This window comes from Carassius auratus, linkage group LG44F, assembly GCF_003368295.1.
Source record: "Carassius auratus strain Wakin linkage group LG44F, ASM336829v1, whole genome shotgun sequence".
Taxonomy (NCBI): Eukaryota; Metazoa; Chordata; class Actinopteri; order Cypriniformes; family Cyprinidae; genus Carassius; species Carassius auratus.
Genome location: NC_039298.1, coordinates 4,166,949 through 4,191,400, shown reverse-complemented (window position 1 = coordinate 4,191,400; position 24,452 = coordinate 4,166,949). Strand labels below are relative to the sequence as shown.

Below are 24,452 nucleotides of genomic sequence, written 5' to 3'. Positions count from 1 at the left end.
TGACTTTGGAGGCCATTTGAGTAAAGTGAACTAATTTTCATGTTCAAGAAGAGATGAGATTAATGAGATTAGCTTTGTGACATGGTGCATTATCCTGCTGGAAGAAGCCATCAGAAGATGGGTACACTTTAGTCATAAAGGGTTGGACATGGTCAGCAACAATACTCAGGTAGGTTGTGTCATTTAAATGATGTTCTAGTGGTACTAAGGGGCCCAAACTGTGCCAAGAAAATATCCCCCACAACATTACACTGCAACCATTGAGACAAGGCAGAATGGATCCATGCTTTCATGTTCTTTATGCCAAATTCTGACTCTACCATCTGAATGTTACAGCAGAAATTGAGACTCATCAGACCAGGCAACGTTTTTCCAATCTTCTGATGTCCAATTTGGTGAGCCTGTGGGAATTGTAACCTTCATTTCCTATTCTTAGCTGACAGGAGTGGCACCCGGCGTGGTCTTCTGCTGCTGTAGTGCATCTGCTTCAGGGTTCGACATGTTGTGCATTCAGAAATGGTATTCTGCATACCTTGCTTGTAATGAATGGTTATTTGAGTTACTGTTGCCTTTATATAATCTCTATCCAGTCTGCCCATTCTCCTCTGACCTCTGCCAACAACAAAGCATTTTCGTCCACACAACTCCGCTCACTGGATATTTAGTCTTTTTTTATACCATTCTCTGTAAACCCTAGAGATGGTTGTGTGTGAAATTCCGAGTAGATCAGCAGTTTTTGAAACACTCAGACCAGCCCGTCTGGCACCAACAACTATTCCACGTTCAAAGTCACTTAAAGCAACATTCTTCCCCATTCTGATGCTCGGTTTGAACTTCAGCAAGTCGTCTTAACCACATCTAAATGCCTAAATGCATTGAGTTGCAGCCATGTCATTGGCTGATTAGCAATTTGTGTTACCAAGCAATTGAACAGGTGTACCTAATAAAGTGGCCGGTGAGTGAGTGTATATATAAGGGTTATGCCGGTATCTAATTTTCCTGTTGCAGTTAATTGCTCATGCTTTTGTCATGATACACAGTATTACGAAATTTAGTTTAAAAAAAGTGGTCATAATACAGTATAACAGGTTAACTTTTTTCTCAAAACAAAAATAACTGAACATTTGAATACAATAAAGCGATACAGAAAGATATATAAAATTAAACGTTTTACACAGATTAAAGTGCAAAAGAACTATAAAGACCAATCGGTATCACTTTACAATACCACAAACACCACGATGTTTATTAGATGTAATGTTTTATTGTCAAATTTTTATAATAATAAAACTATAGATAAACTCTTCAAAATAAAGAGAAAACTACAGTATTTGGAAAATTTTATTGCATGTCACATTCCCAGTGAAATGCTCTCAGACAGCAAATGCAATGAGTTAGCTTCTTTCTTTTCTGAGAAGATCATCAATATCAGGAAGGCGATTAGCACATCCTAAGTAATGCAGAGGTCAGACAGATTTGCCAGCAATATCAAAAATATACTAAAAAGTCTATTTTTGAAGCAATTGATAGCAAAATATTGGAAGAAATAGTGCAGCACCTAAAATCATCAACCTGCTATCTTGACACACTTCCTATATCTTTTTTTTTTTTTTCAAAAAGGTGCTTAACTGTTTAGAAGCAGATCTCTTAGAATTGGTGAATTTTCATTTCCAAACTCCCTGAAAACTGCAGTTGTTAAGCCCCTCCTGAAAAAGAGCAATCTTGATAACACCATTTTGAGCAATTATATACCAATATCAAATCTTCTTTTTATAGGCAAAATTATAGACAAGGTAGTTTTTAATCAGCTGAACAAATACTTTAAACTCTAATGCATACCTGGACAATGTTCTATTTGGTTTCTGACCGCATCACAGCACAGAGACAGCACTCATTAAGATAATAAATGATTTTCGCTTAAATTCTGACAAAATATCAGTGCTGGTAATGATAGATCTCAGTGCTGCGTTTGACACTGTCGATCATAACATACTACTAGAGAGACTGGAAAACTGGGTCAGGTTTTCTGGGATGGTACTTAAATGGTTCAGGTCATACTTAGAAGGAAGAGATTATTATGTGAGTATAGGAGAGCATAAGTCTAAGTGGACGTCCATGACATGCAGAGTCCCACAAGGCTCAATTCTTGCACCGCTCTTGTTTAGCCTGTATATGCTCCCACTAAGTCAAATAATGAGAAATAACCAAATTGCCTATCACAGCTATGCTGATGATACCCAGATTGACCTAGCCTTATCTCCAAATGACTACAGCCCCATTGACTCCTTCTGCCAATGTATTGATGAAATTAATAGTTGGATGTGCCAGAACTTTCTTCGGTTAAACAAGGAAAAAAAGTTATTGCATTTGAAAACAGAGATGAAGTGTTCAAGGTGAATGCATACCTTGAATCTAGGGGTCAAACCACTAAAAATCAAGTCAGGAATCTCGGTGTGATTCTGGAGACAGACCTTAGTTTCAGTAGTCATGTCAAAGCAGTAACTAAATCAGCATACTATCATTTAAAAACATTGCAAGAATTAGATGTTTTGTTTCCAGCCAAGACTTGGAGAAACTTGTTCACCAGCAGGATGGACTACTGTAATGGTCTCCTCACCGGCCTTCACAAGAAGACCATTAGACAGGTGCAGCTCATCCAGGACGCTGCTGCCAGCATTCTGACTAGAACCAGAAAATCTGAGCATATCACACCAGTCCTCAGGTCCTTACACTGGCTTCCAGTTAAATTTAAGATAGACTGAAATATATTGCAGATATTTTCATTTAATATAAACCTAACAGACCACTCAGATCATTAAGATCGAGTCAGTTACTCAGTAAGAGTCAGAGTCAGTCAGAGTCAGTAACCGTGGATTACTGCTACAAACTTTGCCACAATCTCCGTTGGGACATTGGAACATTTGCTGTTGTTGTGTCAATCCGTGGACTACTGCTACAAACTTTCCATCCGTGGAGTATTGCTATAAACTTTCAATTTGTGGAGTATTGCTACAAACTTTCAATCCGTCGACTATTGCTACAAACTTTCAATCTGTGGACTATTGCTACAAACGTTGATACACACTGCTCCTTCTGTTCTGTTTGCTATGGCCCAGCACACCGGCTCCTTTCCTGCATGAGCTTTCTTCCTCGCTCCCTTCACTGCGACTACTTGTGGTGAGTGTGTTTTTACCCACCTGCCTCATTGTTGTCCCTAGTCTGTTTTGGTGTCTGCGTACTGCACTACGCTGATTACATCTCGGACTGGTTTGTGTTGTGAGCCTGGTCGGCTAACATGTAGCATTAGCGGGGTGTTGCTGTGTTGCTTGTGTGAACTTTACTGTTTGTGTTGTGAGCATTTAGCATTGTATCATTAACGATATATGGCTAACATGTAACATCAGCAGAGTGTTACTGTGTTGCTTGTGGAAACTTTACTGTGTCGACACTGTCGCTGTCATGTTTTCCGCTGGCAGCTGTACTAAAGTCGTCTTAACTTGCTCTATACTGTGTGTGTATGTTTTTTACAATTTAGAAAAGGGAGCATGTTTACACCCCTACTACTCTCAAACTGTTGCGTTGCTACACCCCCTTGGACTCAACGCTGTATAAACTCTGCAGCTCGCTCGGCATTATTCGTCGTCCACGTTATATTCATCGCGGCAAAAGAGGACCGACTCTTATCTACGGACATGATGCGCTCATTCCAACGACATACACGCCCGATCGTTGTAGGCCACCCCAGCATAAGAACAGGGGAATTAACTTTGAAAATCTCCGTCACCCCTCCAGACTGTCTGCTTCTGCCTCGACATCAAATCAGAACTTTAATATTGCCCATCTAAATGTGCGATCAATCACAAACAAAACGTCCCTAATAAATGATCTTATCTTTGACAAAAAGTGGAATTTGTTTTGTATCTCAGAGACCTGCCGATTGTATTCATTTAAATATGCTGACTCCCCCTGGCTATTGTTATATATCCAAACCAAGATTGGTAGGGAGAGGAGGCGGGTTGGCGGTAGTACAGCTCTGAGCTGTCTGTTAAAGAACTCAGGCCTTTTGAAGTGACATCCTTTGAATACATTGCTGTAAAGGTTGTTACTATACCCTTACTACTACTGTTAATCTACCGCCCCCCCCCCAAACCATCTGCAAATTTTCTGTCTGAATTGAATGAACTTCTCATAGTAATTTCATCTCTTTGTTCTGCCATAATTATGTTAGGGGATTTTAACATACATGTGGATATAAACTGTTCTTACACCTCAGAGTTTAACTCTTTATTGGATTGTTTTAGTTTAACACAGCATGTTAACTTTCCTACTCACACTCATGGCCACACTCTGGATCTGCTCTGCTCCTCTGGCTTGGATGACATTTCTGTTTCTGGTTCCATTTCTGGTGTATCTGACCATAAGTTAATTGAATGCGGTTTTCATATGGTCACAACTCCTACCTCCTCTGAGAAAATAACCATCACAGGTCGTAATACCAGATCAATTGACCACAGCATGCTTGCTGCCTCTATACAGGCCTCACCGTTATCTGAGCTGGACGAGAATTCATCCCCAGATAACCTGGTTGATATGTACAATGACTCCCTGAACAACCTGCTTGATAGCTTAGCCCCTTTCAGGTCTAGGCTTGTACCAGCAAACCGTAGATGTCCCTGGTTTACCCCTGAGCTCAGGCAAATAAAGGCCGCTGGCCGCCGTCTTAAACGGCTATATAAAAAAACTGGCCTTACAATTCAATCTTTGCTCTACACTGAACATACCCAGACATATAGAGACGCTCTTAACGCTGCCCGCTCAAACTACCACTCATCACTCATCACCTCCTCCATATCCAGGCCAAAAACCTTATTTAGGACTGTAGACAAACTTCTCAAACCCCCTCTCATTGCCTGTCCTAAGAACCCTGAACAGTGCCATGCCTTCTTAGAATTCTTTGAAGACAAAATTACAGAAATGTACAACACCTTTAACACCCATGTTAGCTCTCAATCTACTCCTCTTCCCATGGGCCCACAGCTCCCAGTTTACTGCTATTGACTCTACCACTATCACTGGCATCATTATTAAGTCTAACTCTTCTTCATGTCAGCTCGATCCTGTCCCCACCTCTTTACTCAAGGCCTGTGTCATATCTTTAGCTGAACCCATTACACTGATTGTAAACGCCTGTCTCAACTCTGGTGATCTTCCTGCTGCACTCAAAACTGCTGTAATTACACCCATTCTCAAAAAACCTAATTCTGACCCTACATCACTGTCTAACTACCGTCCAATATCCAACCTCCCCTTTCTGGCTAAGGTATTAGAAAAAGTGGTGGCCTCACAACTACACACTTTTCTACACCATCACAACCTGTACGAGCCTTTTCAATCTGGCTTCCGCCCATGTCACAGTACTGAGACTGCCCTATTACGCATAGTTAACGACCTCCTTCTGTCTGTGGACTCTGGCTCACTCCACATTCTCATCCTTCTCGATCTTAGTGCTGCTTTTGATACAATAAATCACAATGTCTTAATCTCCCGTCTGTCTACCACTGGTGTTTCAGGCACAGCCCTAAGTTGGTTCCAATCTTACCTCACAAACAGAAAGCAGTTTTTTGCACTTTGCTCACATAAGTCTTCTATGTCCCCAGTCACTCGTGGGGTCCCTCAGGGTTCGGTTCTCGGGCCACTCCTCTTTCTCATATACATCCTCCCTCTTGGTCAGATTATTCGCAGCCACGGTCTTAATTTTCCACTGCTATGCTGATGACATTCAACTCTGACACTACTTACCACTACTTCCCCCTCTGACCCCCCCCCCCCCCCACACTCGCTCACTTACTGCCTTTCTGACTTAAAAACATGGATGGAAAACAATTTTCTCAAGCTCAACACGGCTAAAACTGAAATTCTGTTGATTGGCCCCAAAAGCATGCTCTCTAAACCGTACACTTTTACTCTTAATATTGATGATTCACCCGTTCACCCCACCCCGGTTGTCAAAAACCTTGGCATTACATTCGACTCCACTCTCAGTTTTGATCATCATATCAAATCACTCACTAAAACTGCCTTCTTTCACCTCCGTAACATTGCCCGCCTCCGACCTTTCCTTTCTATTAGTGATGCAGAGACTTTGGTTAACTCCTTCATCATGTCCCGCTTAGATTATTGTAACTCACTTTTCCTTGGTCTACCCACCAAATCACTTTAAAGATTGCAATACATTCAAAACTCGGCAGCCAGGCTCCTTACAAATACAAAACGATCTGCTCACATCACCCCCATTCTCCATCAACTCCACTGGCTACCAGTCCCGTCCCGGATTAAATACAAAGTACTACTACTCACCTTCAAAGCTCTCCATAACCTCGCTCCTCCATACATCTGTGACCTTCTGATTACATACACCCCCTCCCGTTCACTCAGATCCTCCGACCAAAAACTTCTTGTTATTCCCCGCACTAGACTTTCCACCGTGGGTGGTAGGTCTTTCAGAGACCTGGCCCCAAAACTCTGGAACTCCCTCCCACAACCTCTTCGTGACTGTTCATCTCTTCCTTTCTTCAAAACACATCTCAAGACATTTCTGTTTAATGATCACTTCTCCTCATACAATTCATAATCCATCTACTGTATGTTTTGCTGTATTACTGTTTGTATCACTAATTCTTATGTTTCCTATGTAATGTTAATCTGTTTATTCTGTTATTATGTCTGTTATTCTATTTCTATGTAAAGCGACCTTGGGTCTGAGAAAGGCGCTATATAAAATAAACGTATTATTATTATTATTATTAGTTAGAAATAGGCTTCACACAAAACAAGGCAAGTCCGCCTTTAGTTATTTTTTTTTATTTATTTTTTTAGGATTATTTTACTTTCTTTTATGTAAAGCACTTTGAATTACCATTGTGTATGAAATGTGCTATATAAATAAACTTGCCTTGCATAGATGTAAAATATTAAAGCAAGTGGCATCTGAAACAAATGCCAATCAAGTTTTCTAAGAAAATACTTCTTTTTTTGAGCCACTTTTGACTTGCAACCTGCTTCATAACATTGATGATGCATTAAGCAATCATTGAGCAATACTCCGGAATGGAGTTCCTGCCCTAGATTAATCTGGAAACTATTAATTTATACTGCCCTTTTGTAATCTGGCTCTTGGGGTCAGTAAAAGTATATTGCAGCCCAGCTTCAAGTACAATACAGTCAAAACCATGCCACTGGGAATGGGAAAATTATGTTTGGAATAGTTATATAGTCATATAGCATATAGTTTGGAATATGCTAACAATATATTGCTTTATGTGAGTACTATATGTCCAACTTTACATATATATCTGGGCTTATATACAGTATAGTGTAGTTTACATTTAGCATTGATAAAAGCAATACATTTTGTTCTTTTTTGTGATTATTTGAAAAGTTTCTGTATTATATATGCTGAATTTTACTGCACAAGGGTTAATGTGGCCGAGGCTCACTGCAAGTTCAGCTGAGTTATTGAAGAGAACAGCCAATCAAAAGAACAAATCAAACATCACTAATAATATACAGGCTACTCAGAGTGTCACTCTACATCCAGCTCTGTATTCCCTGCTTCTTCCTTTTTCACATATGTTTTCCCTTACCTATTGCTCAACATAGGTCAACTCATCGGGATAAAAAACAACAACAACCTTTTCTATGGCTTATTATGATTTAAAGGGATCATATGATGCTTTTTTAAAGATTGTTATTTTTTCTATTTGGTGTAACAGAATATGTTGACATGCACTTGTCAGAAAAGTAAAGCCCCTTTCCATAATCGTGAGCTTCATCTTTCAAAATAAATGTAAAGACAGTTAATAATGTCCTTAGTTTTATCATCAGTTCACCATCAGCCCTAAAGGGGAACAGAGTCGAGTGATAGACACAGTGATGAAGCTCATACGTGTTCACAGAACACAAACCACGGTCGGTTAAGACAGCTTACTCCACTGTGTGACCATTTCTCTCTCTCTCTTTGCTTGTTGCATGTTGGGAGTGTGGGTGAGGAGGACTGAGTCAGAGACAATTTATAAGAGACATGTCACTTCCTCAATCCTCAGTACAACTATATAAGGAAAACCCGTAACGGCAAAGATAGTGGTTGTATGCAAATGTCCAGCCCCTCCCACTGGAAAGCCAATCATCTGCTTTTAACAGTCACGCCGGGAAACATTTGAGTCTATCGTCTGGTTCCACTGACATATGCGCACAGTTGAGGAACCCTTGCGAATGCATAGTAAAAGTATAACCTGTGGGGAAAAGGGGTTTTAAACCTTATTTTGGGGCAAAATCATCAACATTTTGGCTTCTGAGTTCACACAGCATTTTCAGCCAAAAAATGTGAATTTTCGATCATTTCGAATTCACGTCAAACGCTTAAATGCACACAAAGCACCATTCACGCTTAATGCGCAGTTTGCACATCAATTCACATCATTCGCGCAAACTAGATGCACGATTGAGGCGAATTCACGTCTTCCGCGATGCGCTAAGCGCTTCATTCGCACCGCAAGACCTCCAGACTCGCGTAAACGCGCCTTTGCATTGACTTAACATTGAAATAATTCGCGCCAGATGCTCTATTTGCATTTAGTGTGAACACAGCATTAGTCTGAAATAGCTGCCAGGAGGCGTTGCCAAGATGGCGGCTGAGTGGCACGACTTGCCTAAAAGGACTTTGACTGAGTGCACTTCTGAGAGTGAAAAAGTTTTTTTTTCTTTTTCCTTTCTCCCTCGTTATTCGAGTTTAAGGTAAAATAAGTATACGTTTCTATTGTGTGCACCTGGAATTTTTGACACCTTGATGGCGTCTATTCTCGGGCAAACACCACCTAATGTATCACTACGAAATAGGTGTAGGTGTGTACCAGAGCCTGGCGTGACAATAGAGGAGCTACTTTTAGTTGTGGGAGACCAAATAGCTTTTGATAATATAATTTCAGCTTCGCAAATGAACAAAGCAGTTGTTTTTTTTTTTTTTTTTTTTTTATCAATCAGTTGAATGAATCAGTTGACAGTGACAATGAATCAGTTGACAGTGAGCAGAATATGGGTTAAGGAAATGTTTTACCCAGTTAGCCCACTATCCGCTCCAGCAACAAAAATCACGATTTCCAATTTATCACCTGTAATCAATATGTCAATATGTGATGTCTTCACGAAAGTGTTGAAAACATTTGGAAAAATAGCAAGCCCAGTGAGAATGATTCTTTAAGGCTGTAAAAACATTGCGCTTAAACATGTTACTTCTTTCCGCTGCCAAGTCTTTGTTTTTGACTTCGCAAGAGCATACTTTAGAAGTTTCATTCCAAGTTATTCAAGAAGAGAACTCGTACTTGATTTATGCAAGTGCTGAACATGCAAAATGTTTTGAATGTGGTGACCTAGGACACAAATATTTCACGTGCCCACATAAAGATGATAAGTGGCCATTTACATCACTTGGACATGTTAATAATGCGAACCAACCCCAAAAGCATACAGAAGAACAGAGAACTGAGACGCAGGAGAAAGCAGCCTCAGAGGCGGTGAGTGATATTTCTGAGACTGTAACTGGTGAGATTGATATAAGTGAAGCTCAGGAAAATGATGGAGGAATATGTGAAACCGAAACAAAAGCACGAGTTTCTGAAGGAAATATGACATGAATTAGATGAATAGTCCCAATGTACTGAAGTTGGTTTGAGAAATGAAGAGCAGTGGTCAGTTACATCTGATGTAGTAAGAGTAGCTGAAAAGGATATGTATACTCTTGAACAGATCTTCTATTTTTATTTTTAGATGAAACAAAAGGAAAAGCAGGTGTAGAAGTCATTGATTTTTTCCCCCAGATCTTATTATGATGACTGCTAATTATTTTTCTATCTGTACTTTTTCTTTCTTTCTCTTTCTCCTCCTCTTTCTCGTGGAAGTCTTTCAGGTGGGATCCCCAAATGTTAATGGGATGAGAGATGGAAGGAAGAATAGTTTATTTTCAGAGATTTCACATTTGAAGGATATATGTGTGATTTTTCTACAAGAGACTCACAGTGATCGAAGTAATGAGGCTGAATTGGGCCAATGGTAGGAAGGAGAGCATATCCTTAGGCATGGTTCCAATTTGAGTGCTGGAGTGGCAGTACTTTTTTCCACTATTTTTAAAGTGAAGATCTTGTCAAAAAATGAAGTTGATCCAGGGAGATTGCTGATTGTGAGGGCAGAAATTAGTCATATTATTTTACTTTTTGTGAATATTTATGCTCCAAATACAGGTCTAATGATAATTTGTTTGTTCACTAAATTAGAGGAATTTTTAAAACAACAACCTGAAGGAGATCTCATTATTTTAGGGGGAGATTTTAAGTGCACCTTGGACTTTACAAAGGATAGGGAATCGTGAGGAACATCATGCACAAGTCAAGTCAAGTCTTTGATTAAGTATAAGTGATTAAATATAACCTGTCTGATGTATGGAGAGAACATAATCTCCTTTCACATCAATATACAAGGGTGAAGATTAGTAAGGAGAAGGTTTCTTCTGCATGGTTGGATAGACTCTATACGTCATGTAATATAAGAAATAGAGTTTCTCATTTAAAAAAAAAAAAATTCCAATTCAGAATCTGATATTACATTTATTATAAAGTGTACTTTATTAAACAGAATGCATAAAAATCATTATTAACATTTTTATGATAAATTATAAGAAGATAAGATTTTTGTGAGAATTTAAAGTTATTTTGGGAGTCTTGGAAGAGCGGGAAGAATTGCTATGAAAATTGCATTCAATGGTGGGAAATAGTGAAGGTACAAATAAGAATCTTTTACCATCGATACTTATCACATTCTTCGTTTTGTATAAAAAAAGTCATTGGAATGTCTGAAAAAATACATGAAAATGAAAAATAAAATAATTGGTGCAAATTTTAATTTCAAATAACACTGCAAAACTTAAAGATCTGTGGACAGAAAAGTCTAATTTTGCTGAGCTCTTGTGAGGAGTGAGTTTTTAACAGTAAGAGACGTGTGTGTGTATCTTGAGCGTAAAAAAGGACAAGGAAAGTTGATATACTGTTTAAAAGACTGTAATGGTCAAGACACTTGCTTCAAGCAGTTCCTTATTTACTTCTTCTTGCACGTTTTATGGTGGATTGTGTTATTTATGAAACATAATGACAGTTTACCGTCTGCCGCTGGTTCTGTCGACAAGAACAGCTCCCGTAAACATAAGCATATGGGCCAACCAAATGAACCAAGAAGAGTTTGGGACAAGAGGAGAGTAAGAGTGAGGATTAATATTGGTGTTGCATTTTTTAGTTGGAGAGAGCTTCGCCACAAACTTCAGCTATATAACGATCAACAAGATTATGGGGCATACACGCCAAACGTGGGGCATCACGTCTCTAGACCCGTGCGAGGACTCGTCTGATCCATAGTCTGGTCGTGTCTTTGCTTTGACTTGCATTGTATGTAATCTACTCACGCAAATCGTTGAACTCGTGTTTTAAAATTATGACATCAAACACAACATTTGTAAAACTTTGCCTTACCCCCGTTAAATCAATGATTTATCTTTCTGTCTGAGTGATGGCCGTCAGCGGTTGGGTAGAAGACAACAAATCCCATCATTCCACGCTCCTTCTTAGCGTCATCAAACAACGTGATTGTTATTGTTTTGGTAGTGTGCCCTCTCGTGGCAGGTCCTACAACCTGTACTTTTAAATACTTTATGATATTCCAGTTTTAACCTCAAAGCAGACAATTCTTAAAGACTGAACTTACCTATAAAGAAGTTACGGCTGCTGTTATGGGACTCTCTGTAGATCGTGCACCTGGAATAGATGGACTGTCTGCCGATAAAGATCAGTCTTACTGCATAAAAGATGGATCTACTGTAGATAATCTACATTTGGTAAGATACTTATGTCTATGCTTTTGATAATAAGATTGAAATGTTTTTTTTTTTTTTTATCATTAGATCAAGAAAAGGCTTTTGATAGGGTGGATCACATATTTCTTCTTGATGCTCTAAAGTCCTTTGGTTTTGGTGATAAAAATGTCTGGTGGCCTAAGTACTCCTGTGAAAGTTCAGAGGGGAATTAGACAGGGTTGTCCTCTTTCGGGCCAACTTTATAGTATAATTATTGAACCTTTGTTATTTTAAACTAAGGAAATATATATATATATTAACTCCCAGCAATCTGTCAAATTATCTGAATATGCGGATCATGTTACAGTTTTAATCAGAGGTGATAATGATGTTAAAGTGGTAAATAAATCTCTAGATTGTTATAGCAAGGCATCATCAGCCACCATCAAATTAACTGGTGTAAAAGTGATGCTGTGTGGTGTGGTCAACGTGTTAAGGGTAAAAAGGGAATGGCAGGTTTTGAATATCTAGGTGTTTTTTGGGGGACAAATGAATACAAAAAGAAAAATTGGGAGGACCTGCTGGAGAAAGTATGTGCACATTTGTCTTCTTGGAAATGGTTGCTGCCCCAGATTGTGATGCGTGGTAAATGAAACAGGAGGCAAAAGCGAGTAAAACGAGTTTATTGTACAAGATGTGATGATGGAAGGTAGGAGAGTGACGCAGGAACCTCGATGGCAGCACAGACTGGTGAGTTGGTGAGGTGAGTGCGCTGGTAGGGATGACGGTGGTGGTAGATCCGAGTGAGGTGACGATAATCCGTGTGTGAAGGTAGTAATCCAGAGCGAACCGAAACGGGAGACAAAGCAAGGCAGGAACACGAGAAACAGACATCTAACACGAAGGACCTCAAACAACGATCTGACAAACAAGAGACGAAAGACAGGGTGTTAAATAGGCAGCTGGAATGAGATGCACCTCAACACCCACATGAAACAATCAACATGACGTAACATGAATACAGCTGGAGACGGTGCATTCATGAACCGTGACACAGATGTTCTACAGGGGAAGGGTGTTGATATCTAATAACCTCTTAGCCTCTTCCCTTTGGCACAGAATGATTATCCTTGAACCCCCAGAAGACCTTGTGAGACAAATTCAGAGATGTGTATGGGAATTTTGTGTACCTTATTGAGGAAAGCAGACAACATGGGACTAGATCGTCACCTGTTCCTGATTGAGATAAACAAGTTGGATTTGCAGGACTAACATCATATTATGAATCACTTCTAAAAGCATGGACACTTTTCAAGTTTTCCAGAGAGTTAAACAATGCCCAAAGTTTGTGGAAGAGAAAAGAACCGTTGCTTTTTAACTCTTTACTGAATCTGGATCTTTCTAAAGATATATCACTCAGAAAAAGTTTATGGGCTGCAAAAATTACTGGGAAGAAACTGATTTTGAACTACTATCTTTTAAGACATCTTGGTTGGTAGTCTTCAGCAATACAGGGAAAAAAATCACTGTTTTTACATTGTATGTCAAGATACTGCATCTTCAAGCTCTTACAAACGTAAAGGAGTCTAAATTAAATTCAAGTTTATTTGTATAGCGCTTTTTACAATACAAATCATAACAAAGCAACTTTACAGAAAATTATGTTTCTACAATATTTAGTAATAGCTTATAAGTGGTGACTGTCAGTTTGTGCACGTATGACAGGATTTTTCAGAAAAATGTATACAAGACGTATTCAGCCAGACGATGAACATTATTAACAGCAGGTATCATATGATGCAGTCACACTTGCAGCAGTATTTGTTAGTTCTGTTTGTTAATTCAGGGTCAGCATCATCTCTTCTCAGGTGTTCTGGATCCAGACTGGAGCTTGTGTAAATCCTGTGGCAGAACATAGAAACAAATAGAGACATCATTAGCATAGCTGCTGTTCCAACAAAGTCAAATTAGTTAGTTTAACCAAATATAAATAATAAGAATCCACATTTGATCAGATGCAACTGCAGTCACAATTTATGAGATGCATTATTTGAATGCTTTGTGAAAGAGATGCGTTTTTGATCTAGATTTAAACAGAGAGTGTGTGTCTGAACCCCGAACATTATCAGGAAGGCTATTCCAGAGTAAATGGCAAGATTTTTTGGATTAAGTGCTTCCACCAAGGGCAGCTGGAGGACCCTTGTACAAACCACCTATTGAAAAAAAGAACTGGAGATCTTCATTGTAGGTTAGTGCATGGTTTAATAGCAACTATCAGACACAGAGCACAAAGGTGCAATAAACTGTCCAGTTTGAAATACCTAGATTTGTTTTCTGACTGTTAATTCATATGCCAGGCTTTACAGGGTTAAAACCAAAATTTGACATGGCAGTATACAGCAACTTGCAAGAAATACAGCTGTATTCAATGAGACATACAATTTAATTTTTCTCACTTCATTAAGCTGCACAATCATTTTCAACTGTGGTAATAATAAGAAAAATCAAACCCCACTAGAAGCATTTATTAAGATAGGACAAGGATTTAGTGTAATAGCTGCTGAAAATGAAAAAGCTGTTTTCCACTTTTTAAAATTAAAGTAGAAAACAGTTTTCAAAACTAATAGTATGCTCCTGTGTTTTTGATCTAGTAGATGTTTTAGTGAAAGATGTTTTAGTGTTGTTGTTGTATTTTAACAAGACATTGATTATTTCATTTAGCCAGAATGCTTTAATCAAATTGATTCAACTGATCAAATTGTTCAAAAGTGACCGTAAGTATACCAAAAATATGTAAAAAAGTTTTTTTTTTTATTATTAGTATGACAGTTGCCAGAAATATACAACTGTTTTCAACATTGATAATTCTCCGAAATGGTTATTGAGCAGCAAATTGACATACAGTATTAGAATAATTTCTGAAGGATCCTGTGACACTAACAACTTGAGTAATGATGCTGAAAATTCAGTTTTGATCAAAGAAATATATTAGATTTTACAAAATATGTTTAAATAGAAAACATTTAGCTTCATATTTTACAATTTACTGTTTTTACTGTATTTTAAATCATTTGTTGAGCAAAATAGACTTCTTTCAAAGCATAAAAAAATCATATAATCTCCAAAATTTGCCAGCAATGTAGGTTTTTGTTATTTATATATTTACAATAATTAAATATATTATATAAACAAGTTTTTAAATATGGACTTCAAATTCTCATTTCTTCCTAACCACACTAGTTACTCAGAGGTTAAGTTTATCTCTTTAGGTCTTCTTCATTACCAAATATGTTGATTGGTGGCTGAGAGACGTCCAGTGCTGACGGTCTCCACGTGTGTTTGTATAAGCAGACTGTGAGTATGAGCATGATGTGCATGATATCATGATGCTGGTTGCTGGCCATCTGTTACATGATGGGCCCCTCTGGACGGAGCCTCAGAGGAGCGCTGCCATCCCACCAGCGCTAATTGAGAGTGACAAATCCTCCCGCTTCAGCATGATGACAGCCTATGTGTTTCTGTGCCATTATTGTGAAGAGTGTCAGACCAAGTTAGGGTCAACATGTGTAAGTGAGTGCTATGTACTTTATCCTGTCAGTGGAAAGAAATAAACCAGCACACATCTTCAGATTACTGGAGTTTACTTCTCTATTACTGTTGCATTCACTGAGGGTTAAAGACTTGAACCAGGAGGACAATAACTTTTTTGTATATAGATAAAACATTACTGATGGTGCCTGTTCAAATCAGGTTGTGGGGTTCGTAGTGGATTTGATGAAGGTTTATATGTTGCAATACAGTGCTATTTAGTAAATGTGCGTCTCTGTGTTCAGATGCAGCATCATTTTGAAAAACAAGGCCATCTGTTTTGTGCATCTTTTCTAAACTTTCATTGCATCAGACGTGTAACTCAGGCCATGTGGTGCTGATCCTGCTTTAGCTCTGACACATCAGTCTGAAACGCTTCTGCCCGGCCTTCTGCTCACTTGTTTTGGCTTCTGCTGACAATGTGTCATTTGTATTTGCGTGTTTATGGAAACCGATGTCCTTAACAAGGTTTTTGTGTGTTTAATCCTTTAATTCATTACTAAAGAGGTACCTTTTAACAATAACAAGACTTGATGAATCAAAAGAGATTTGTTGAAATCTCTTTTCCCTGAAAACTCAACAGTGTCTTTCTTGTCGGTCTGCATGTCTACAAAGACCAGCAAAAAATAATCACTACAAGTCAACTACATAAAAATGCAGAATAGCAGAATGTGTATCTGAAAAGCAAGACTCTTCACCCCTTGGCTGACTTCTAATTGATCAAAATAGTTCTTGAGACACAGTCTGAACATAGTGACCTGATCCAGGAGTCTGCTTTAGACTGCTTAATAAACCAGTATTGTTTTACATAGACTGTTCGCTGAATGAAATGAAATAAAACTTTATATTGACTTTAAAAGCCACGCTTTGTCCATTTAAGTGCGTTTGTCTGGTACAGTAATGCATTGTCTTTAAAGGATATTCATTTTGGGACTTTTAGCAGCACATGTTGATAGATGAGATTTAATTTATTTGGATATCATACACAGTAGATTAATTGTAATAGAAATATTGCCTGCACTAAAATTTTGTAGTAGATTCATTTGTAGACAGAAAGCACCTTTGCATCCAAAGATTTCCTCCCAATAGACTTTAATCCTGATGTTTTTGGCAGGCCCTTCTAAAAAGACTTAACAAATTACAGACACACAAACCTGGACCTTTTTAGTCTTTTGTTAGCGATTCGCAACTTTTAGAAACCTGAAAGCTGCCCAGGGCATCTGGATGTGTTTTCCAATTCTGGTCAAGTCACCTTTATTTATATAGTGCTTTTAACAATACAGATTGTGTCAAGGCACTTAACTGTATTAAATAGGAGAATAATGTGTTAATAATGCAAAATGACAATAGTAAACACTCAACTTTCAGTTAAAGGCAGTTCATCATTGAATTCAGTGACATCATCATCCAGCTCAGTTCAGTTCAAACAGTATCTGTGCAATCACTGGATCCGGATGACTTCACTGCAGTGACCATCTGACCTGGAGACTGACTGCAGTGACCATCTGACCTGGAGACGGACTGCAGTGAGCATCTGACCTGGAGACGGACTGCAGTGAGCATCTGACCTGGAGACAGGCTGCTTCCTGTGGCTACGGTGACCTTGGTCCAAAAGTCTTTTTTCTCTACAATTGAAATTTCGCTAGAATTGTTGCTTTTTTCAGTAGAAATGGGGTCTAAATACAATTAATATTCAGTAGTAACATCAACTTCTCAGATAAAAACTAATACGAACTGAAATGAGGTTGACACTGTTATTGAACTGAATTGAGCTGAATGTTGACTGTTAAACTACTTTCTCTGGTCTTCCAAAACACATCTAGAAATTAGTGTTAAGTTGTATTTACAACACTGTTTCAGAACAGTTCAACCCAAATATTCAGATGTGATAACGACACATTTAATGGAGGACTGTTTCTTGATCTGTTGGCTGTTCTGACTCACAGACTGGAAGTATGTTTTTTTATATATATAAAAAAAAATGTGTCACTGATGATTCAAAAGTGAGTTTTGAGCAGTGTAGAGTAGGACTTGTAGTTTGTCATTTCTAAAATCACAAATGAAAGTGAAAGTGACGTGACATTCAACCAAGTATGGTGACCCATACTCAGAATTTGTGCTCTGCATTTAACCCATCCAAAGTGCACACACAGTCTGTGAACACACACACACACTGTGAACACACACCCGGAGCAGTGGGCAGCCATTTATGCTGCGGCGCCCGGGAAGCAGTTAGGGGTACGATGCCTTGCTCAAGGGCACCTAAGTCATGGTATTGAAAGTGGAGAGAGAACTGTACATGCACTACTCCCACCCACAATTCCTGCCAAGTCTTTATAACCAGTAATTATATCCCCACTGGATATAACAAATGCCTTGTATGTAACATGATAGGTAAAAATTGCATGAACACATTTGAATTACTTAAAACCCCATTTTGACTTCTATTGCTAGATGGCAGATCCCAGATGAGTTTCAAATGCAGAGTTGATCAAGTTGGATCACAATGCAAAAACCTCACAAACCTGCAGGACCCAGTTACATGAAAAACAGAACTTGTCTTTCCAAAGAGATATACCATCCACAACTATAGCCATGTATCACACATCATCAAGTTTCCTCAGGAAACAATACTTTATAATTGAGGCAATGACACTTGCAAGTAGGACTTCAGGAGAAAAATGTAAAATGACACTTCATGCCAAAAGGGTTATCTCGGTCCTGTTGTCTTGAACAAATCCAGTTTGGTCAGGATCTTGTCCACATATCTGCATCTGGTTACCGTTCTATTGATCCTGTGAGATAGAGATTACTTCTGACCCTCTAATTAACCTCCTAATCCTTCGTCCTGCCCTGTTCACAACCCTGTTTGTCTTTAGGGTTAGGAGTTAAGCAGAAGTGGCAACCCTTTTCGATTTTTTTTTTCCTAAACCCCTACTTGCAAGTAAAGTGTCATCGCCTCAGTGACAAAGTATTGTTTCCAGTCTCTTCGGAAAGGCAAGTTCTGGTTTTCATGCAACTGGGTCCTCTAGGTTTTGTGGGCTTTTTGCAGTGTGATCCAACTTGATCAGCTCTGCATGGTTGAAACTCACTGAATTGCACTGTTTGTGGATCAAGAAAATAATAGATCTGTTTGGTTCATTTGGGTTGGAAGATTTGATTGTCTTCATGGAGCTCATTAGAGAGGATATTTTCATAAATCTAGAGAACTTTACCAGCATGCTGAAAGAAGATATTCTGCCAGCAGTCCTAAACTGACACTGGTCTTCATTTGCCACAGATTATGAAATTAAGATGATTAGTTAATTGGTCGCTGCCCTTGATTTGCTGTAAACACTGGCTGAATTATGTCTAGATCAGTAACCATATTGATCAGTTATGTCTAGATCATGAATAGTATTGATCAAGGCCTCTTGCCATGACAGCTTGTACTTCAGACAGGATTTGATTCTCTTGTAAATCACATGGAGTCATTATGAGTCTCTTGCTGTGGGAGCAAGAGATTTGTTGAGAGTCATCGGTGAGGCTGGGGAGTCTTGTAGGGGTAGGGATGAGAGTGTTTTGTTTTGGTCTTTCCCTCAGGTCACCCTGGCTGTGTGTTTAAGGTGGCCTTAGTGAAGCTGTCTGCTCAGGTAAGGCTGGGGACATCTGGCTCAGGAAGCCATGTCAACCCAGGCCCTATCCCCAGTGCTGTGAGGGTCACCAGCCGAAAATTGAACATGACCAGCCTTGAACCCGGGACCTCAAGTGATCGATCCTGGAGGGAATAAATTGGTGGAAAACACGCTAGAAGGTGCATAATCACACAGACCTGCCAAACTGAACACACAGTTCCTACATAAACCAGCGACTCATGTGCTGAGAGTCAGAGAGTGTGGTAGGTGTGTGGTAGGGTTATGGATGCGTTTCTTAAAACATGTCGGTGTCTAGTTCTTGATTATTGAGTAACTTCAGGATCTCCAGTGGTCTGTGATGGATCAGTTTCCTTTGAGGTATTTTAGGCGTTAAGGAGGCAACGGTTGAGACTGTGAGTGGATATTTCTCCCTTCAATCTAGGAGTGTTATTTTTGGTAAGTTCATACTTTTTCTTGTCACTGAACTTCTTCAGTATGAGTTTGCTGTTTAACGTCATGATAACCTGCAACTGCAGTCCAAAGTAACTGTATGTGTTTGTTTTAAAGCTGTTCTGGTGTACAGGGTTTGGATGTTGTAACATCTGCAGTGTCAAGAACATCGAAAGTCATGGATATTTTTAATTACTCAGCAATTGGATAATGATCGCATGTCATTAGGTGGAAATGCCCAAAGTGGCGAAGAGCTGTCAAAGGCCACAGGCTCTAATCCGGAGCGCTAGATGTTTAATGCAGTTTACTATCATGATCTAGAGCTCTTTAACCATTTAAACCTGGTCAGTTCATTAAAAATAATAAATTGATTAAGAAAATCAATAAAGCATTTGAAGAATTTCAAGATTCCTAACCTAATAAGGATTTTTACATGAGTTTTGTGGTGAATTTGGATGTATTATTCGCAGAGGAATAAATTGCATATACTGAAAATATGTTGTCTTAATATTTGGAGGTTGTGTTTTGTTGAGCAGAGACAGATTGTTCAGATGTGTGCTAATATGTCTGAATGTTGTTTTTGGTGGTTAAAGTCTTTATGAAATCCCTGTGAAGATTAGGCTTATGTGAGACGGTCACCTCATCAAAAAGTTAAACTGGTATCAGGCTGTGTTGTGGAGGGGCTTTGCCTCAGCAGCCCTTGCTAAAAACAGCTGTTACCTGCTGCTTCGGCTGTTTTAACTCTCAGGGTCATAACCCAGTTTCCACCTCCGGGTTTGTTTGATCTCGGGCACTGTTTTATTGCATTTTCCTGACGTTTTTAGTGACTTCAGCAATCGTACTCATACTACAGTATCTAGATGTTGATTGAAGCAGGGGAAAGTGAGAAAAATGAATTTTATTGTAGACTGGATAAAATAATTATTAATAATTTCATATTTCAATGTAACCTGTATTTATTTGAACATATACAGTTACAAGTTACATTGGTATTACAGTTAAGATTACAACAGATTGTTGAATTTCCATTTAGTATATTTCCATTGAAAGTGTAAAACTGTCAATAAAATCAGTTTGTTTTTATGAACAAAATTCTTCTTCTATATTAATCAACAACAAGCCACACAAGTCTATATATTTTAACTTGAAAGGTTACATTTATGATTAATGTTATTCTTACAAATTATAATTAAAACATTATCTTCTTTTGGATGAAAATGTAAACTAAAATTGTACTTCATGTTTAAAAAGACATTATTTCATCTGATGTAATGTTTCTTGAACTGATCAGTCAATTCTGTTTTCAAAGTGGCATCCGAGTGTGCATGTATTAAAGTGTTTTTTCTATAGGACAGTATCTGTACTGATGGCAGGAGACTCCACATTTTATTCATTATGTGGTCATTTCCATGAAGTTACGCATCAGTTAATGGCGTCCAAGCCCTCACATGTGTCATGAGCTTAGGATCAGCGCTGGAAGCGTCTCATATCTGAAATCAATCAACTTTGGCTTTTGGGATTGTGATGATAATCTTGCCGTTTTAGCTAGGCTTGGTCTGATGTTGATATTAGCATGATCTGATCTGTTTGAAGGTGTGTCACACACATGTATGACGGCCTTCTGTCCGAGGATGTGTCGCTCCGGCTTGGATTTGTCCGGTGTCAGATTAAGAGAGCGTGCTCAGAAATCTTCCACTCAATTTGACGGGGCGAGGGGTGAGTGGGGCGGGCGGATTCTCCACATATAAGAGCCGGTGTCCTCCGGACAATTTTCACACATTTTGCTTCATGACTTTGTCAGCTTGCACGTCAATGCGACCGCCAAACGCATTCTGTTCATACAGCTCAGGAATTTTTGTTGAATTAACTTGAGATTTTGTGTGTGTGTGCCTTTTTTGGTAATGAATTACTGCATGTCAGACGTGTATGACATAGGCCAAGGTGTGTGCGGGGGATATGCGGTGCCTCCCGGAGGCGAGTACTGCATGTACGGTGATGAAGGGCACGGTTTCACTCACTGTGAGCCGCAGCCGTTACACCACCATCCTCCCAGCATGGAGCAGGCCTGGCCGCCCAGCCAGCCCTACGGGTGCCCGTTTACTGGGGGCAACCCTGTGTTCAAGAGCGAGTTGTGCTCCATGGACGTGCCTCTCAGTCACTACCACCAACCAGACTACTACTGCGACGGCAGGCCGGACTTCTCTCAGATGCAGTGGATGCAAGGGCCACACAAGAAAGGTATCGCAAACTCTAGAAGAAGCATAGAGGTGATGTTGTGTACCGGAGATGTGTCTTTCCTTGAGCTGTTCTTAAGCTTAGAATTGGCATGCTTTTAGGTGGCTGTCTGTTTGTCAGTGCAAGAATAATGTACTCAGCAATTACGGTCGGCAAGTTCTGTGTTTAAATTCAGATGTGTTCAGTTGAGAGTAATATTTGGATTTGTAACTATACATGCAGTGTTTTATTGTCTGATGTTTGAGGATTGATGAGATGTACAGCATGTGGATCTTTCACAGATGTGTCCATTGCAGTCGATAGGAAGCTGTAGGAGCTTTTTTCTGAGGCAGTTTTTCAAAGACTTGTAATCAGCTGGTGTTCTAGTCGTTTGTGTTTGTAGTGAGTACATGAAGTCAGTTTTCCTCAACACAGATGTTCTAGTAGCCACATGTTTAGTTTATCACATTAAAACTCACCACGTTCCAGTAACGTTGTTGAACACACTATGATTTTATTTGAAACAGAACAACTTGGTTTGACACTTGCTCTGATAACTTTATTTTAACACAGTTAAATCCAGCAATTCTTAAGTGTGGCTTAAGAGTCTGAATAGACATTTTATATCCATGTTCTCTGTTCTATCCTTCATTTATACCACTCAAAAATGTTAATCAATATTGGCAAGCTAGCATGCAGTAATTTTATTTAATTATTTCAATATTGCGTTACTCCATAAATAAGTTATGTTCATTTTTGCTTATTAGCATGTTTGAATTGGATCATTAATGGTCAGTAGAAAAGACACTGTTTGATAAAATGAAAAAGCGGCACTACATATTTGATAAAGTAACAGATATTTTCTTGTAAATTAAAAAGTAATGCAATACTTTACTAGTTACATGAAAATAGTAAACGGATTGTGTTACTTGTTACATTAAAGCTGCTGCATTAGGCTTCTGGACTGAATAGAGTTACAGAGCTGCACTGTGTAGTGTATTGGTCTTCAGTGTAGGATGGAGGTTTGGGGTATGGTGTGTTGTACAGATTTGTAAGCACACAGGCAGAGGAACAGGCGGTTTTAGCTCATGTCCTCCCTCTGGCCTCCACGAAACACTCATTGATCAGATTGTTTCCTGAGCTGCTGCAAACTGCCTAAACTTATGTGTGCCTTAAAACTTGTATTTCCTTGTGTTTCTATCTCAATATTAAAGCATTCTGATCAAATTACCTGTATTCCTCTAGTATCTTTTACTTCTCATCTGTCACATTGCTTTATTTTGTTTGCACAAGGTGCAATTTTATCTATTTTATGTCGATATTTTCTTCAAAGTTAAATGTGCTTATTTAAATATAATGTGTTATGACTTTAACTATAACTTCTTATAGGGTACGTACCAAGTTATCTGGACAAGGATGAGCTGTGTGTTGTGTGTGGGGACAAAGCGACTGGATATCATTACCGCTGCATTACCTGTGAGGGCTGCAAAGTGAGTGTTTGAGTTTAGCTATTCTGTTCTCTTATAAAAGCACACTGTAAGAAAAATAAAATAATATACCATAACACAATACCATGCATAATTAACAACAACAACAAAAAAACCTGTGCAGAATCAATATGGAAGATTCCTTCATATCAAAATCGTGCATTTAACCAGTTTTTTTTTTTTTACATACTTTTTTTTTTAAGTGCATTAATTACACTATTAATTTATTACATTAATAGCATGTACCACATATATCACACTCTAGGTAGGTTCATGCAATAAAAAATGCAATTTTGTTTTCAAGGGTTTTTTTCGCCGCACAATTCAGAAGAACTTGAACCCCACATATGCGTGCAAGTACGAGGGCAAGTGCGTCATTGACAAAGTCACCCGCAACCAGTGCCAAGAGTGTCGCTTCAAGAAATGCATCGCTGTTGGCATGGCAACAGACTGTGAGTAACACACTTCGATGGCTTGAGCCCCTGTTAGTGCATGACTCTGCAAGCACATGCACTTCACCATCCCAGCAGTGGCAGACATGTTGTTGTTCCTCCTCCAGTGGTGTTGGATGACAGTAAGCGTCTGGCCAAGCGGAAGCTGATCGAGGAGAACCGTGAGCGGCGGCGGCGCGAGGAGCAGCAGAAGACGGTTTGGGAGCGACCCGAGCCCACGCAGGAGGAGTGGGAGCTGATCCGGGGCGTCACCGAGGCCCATATGGCCACAAACGCCCAAGGCAACCACTGGAAACAGAAGCGCAAATTCCTGGTGAGAGGTCTCTTCCCTGACGAGTGCATTGCAGCGATGTTTCCTGTGTTTTAGGATTTTTTTTTTATTTTGGATAGGATTCTGTTTGTTTATGGGTCTTCTTTTACCCTACCACCACCCTAGATTACCCTTCCCCAACCCTTCCTGCACAATTCCCAAGCCCTTCTTCACCGCTGTTCCCATTGTTAATATGTCCATGTTTTTGTATCTCCTTGTAGAGTGGGGAGTGTTAGATGGACGCTGGAGACTCTACCACAAAGGCAGCAGCACTAACTTTAATGGAACTCCTTTGTCCTTCTATTCTCAAGCTCTGTTTCCTTAACCCGACTGTTTACTCATGTTTGTTTCTTTTCTGATCTTCTTCTCCCTGTCTTTCTCTAACCATGTTTCTAATCGTTTCAAAATTCTTCTGTTCTCTTGAATCTAACTCTCCTCTACAGATTG

The 24,452-nt window shown here is 39.2% G+C and overlaps 1 protein-coding gene across 4 annotated transcripts in view; it reads left to right on the top strand.

Annotated features, from left to right (window-relative positions):
- Window positions 1-24,452, top strand: part of LOC113068354 (thyroid hormone receptor beta-like) — a 74,440-nt gene that overhangs the window by 29,764 nt on the left and 20,224 nt on the right. For all 4 annotated transcript variants that reach the window (XM_026241079.1, XM_026241078.1, XM_026241080.1 and 1 more), the window contains 3 exons: window positions 23,146-23,246; window positions 23,548-23,695; window positions 23,803-24,008. In XM_026241079.1, coding sequence (XP_026096864.1) covers window positions 23,146-23,246; window positions 23,548-23,695; window positions 23,803-24,008 — 455 coding nt within the window. The remainder of the gene's footprint in view (window positions 1-23,145; window positions 23,247-23,547; window positions 23,696-23,802; window positions 24,009-24,452) is intronic.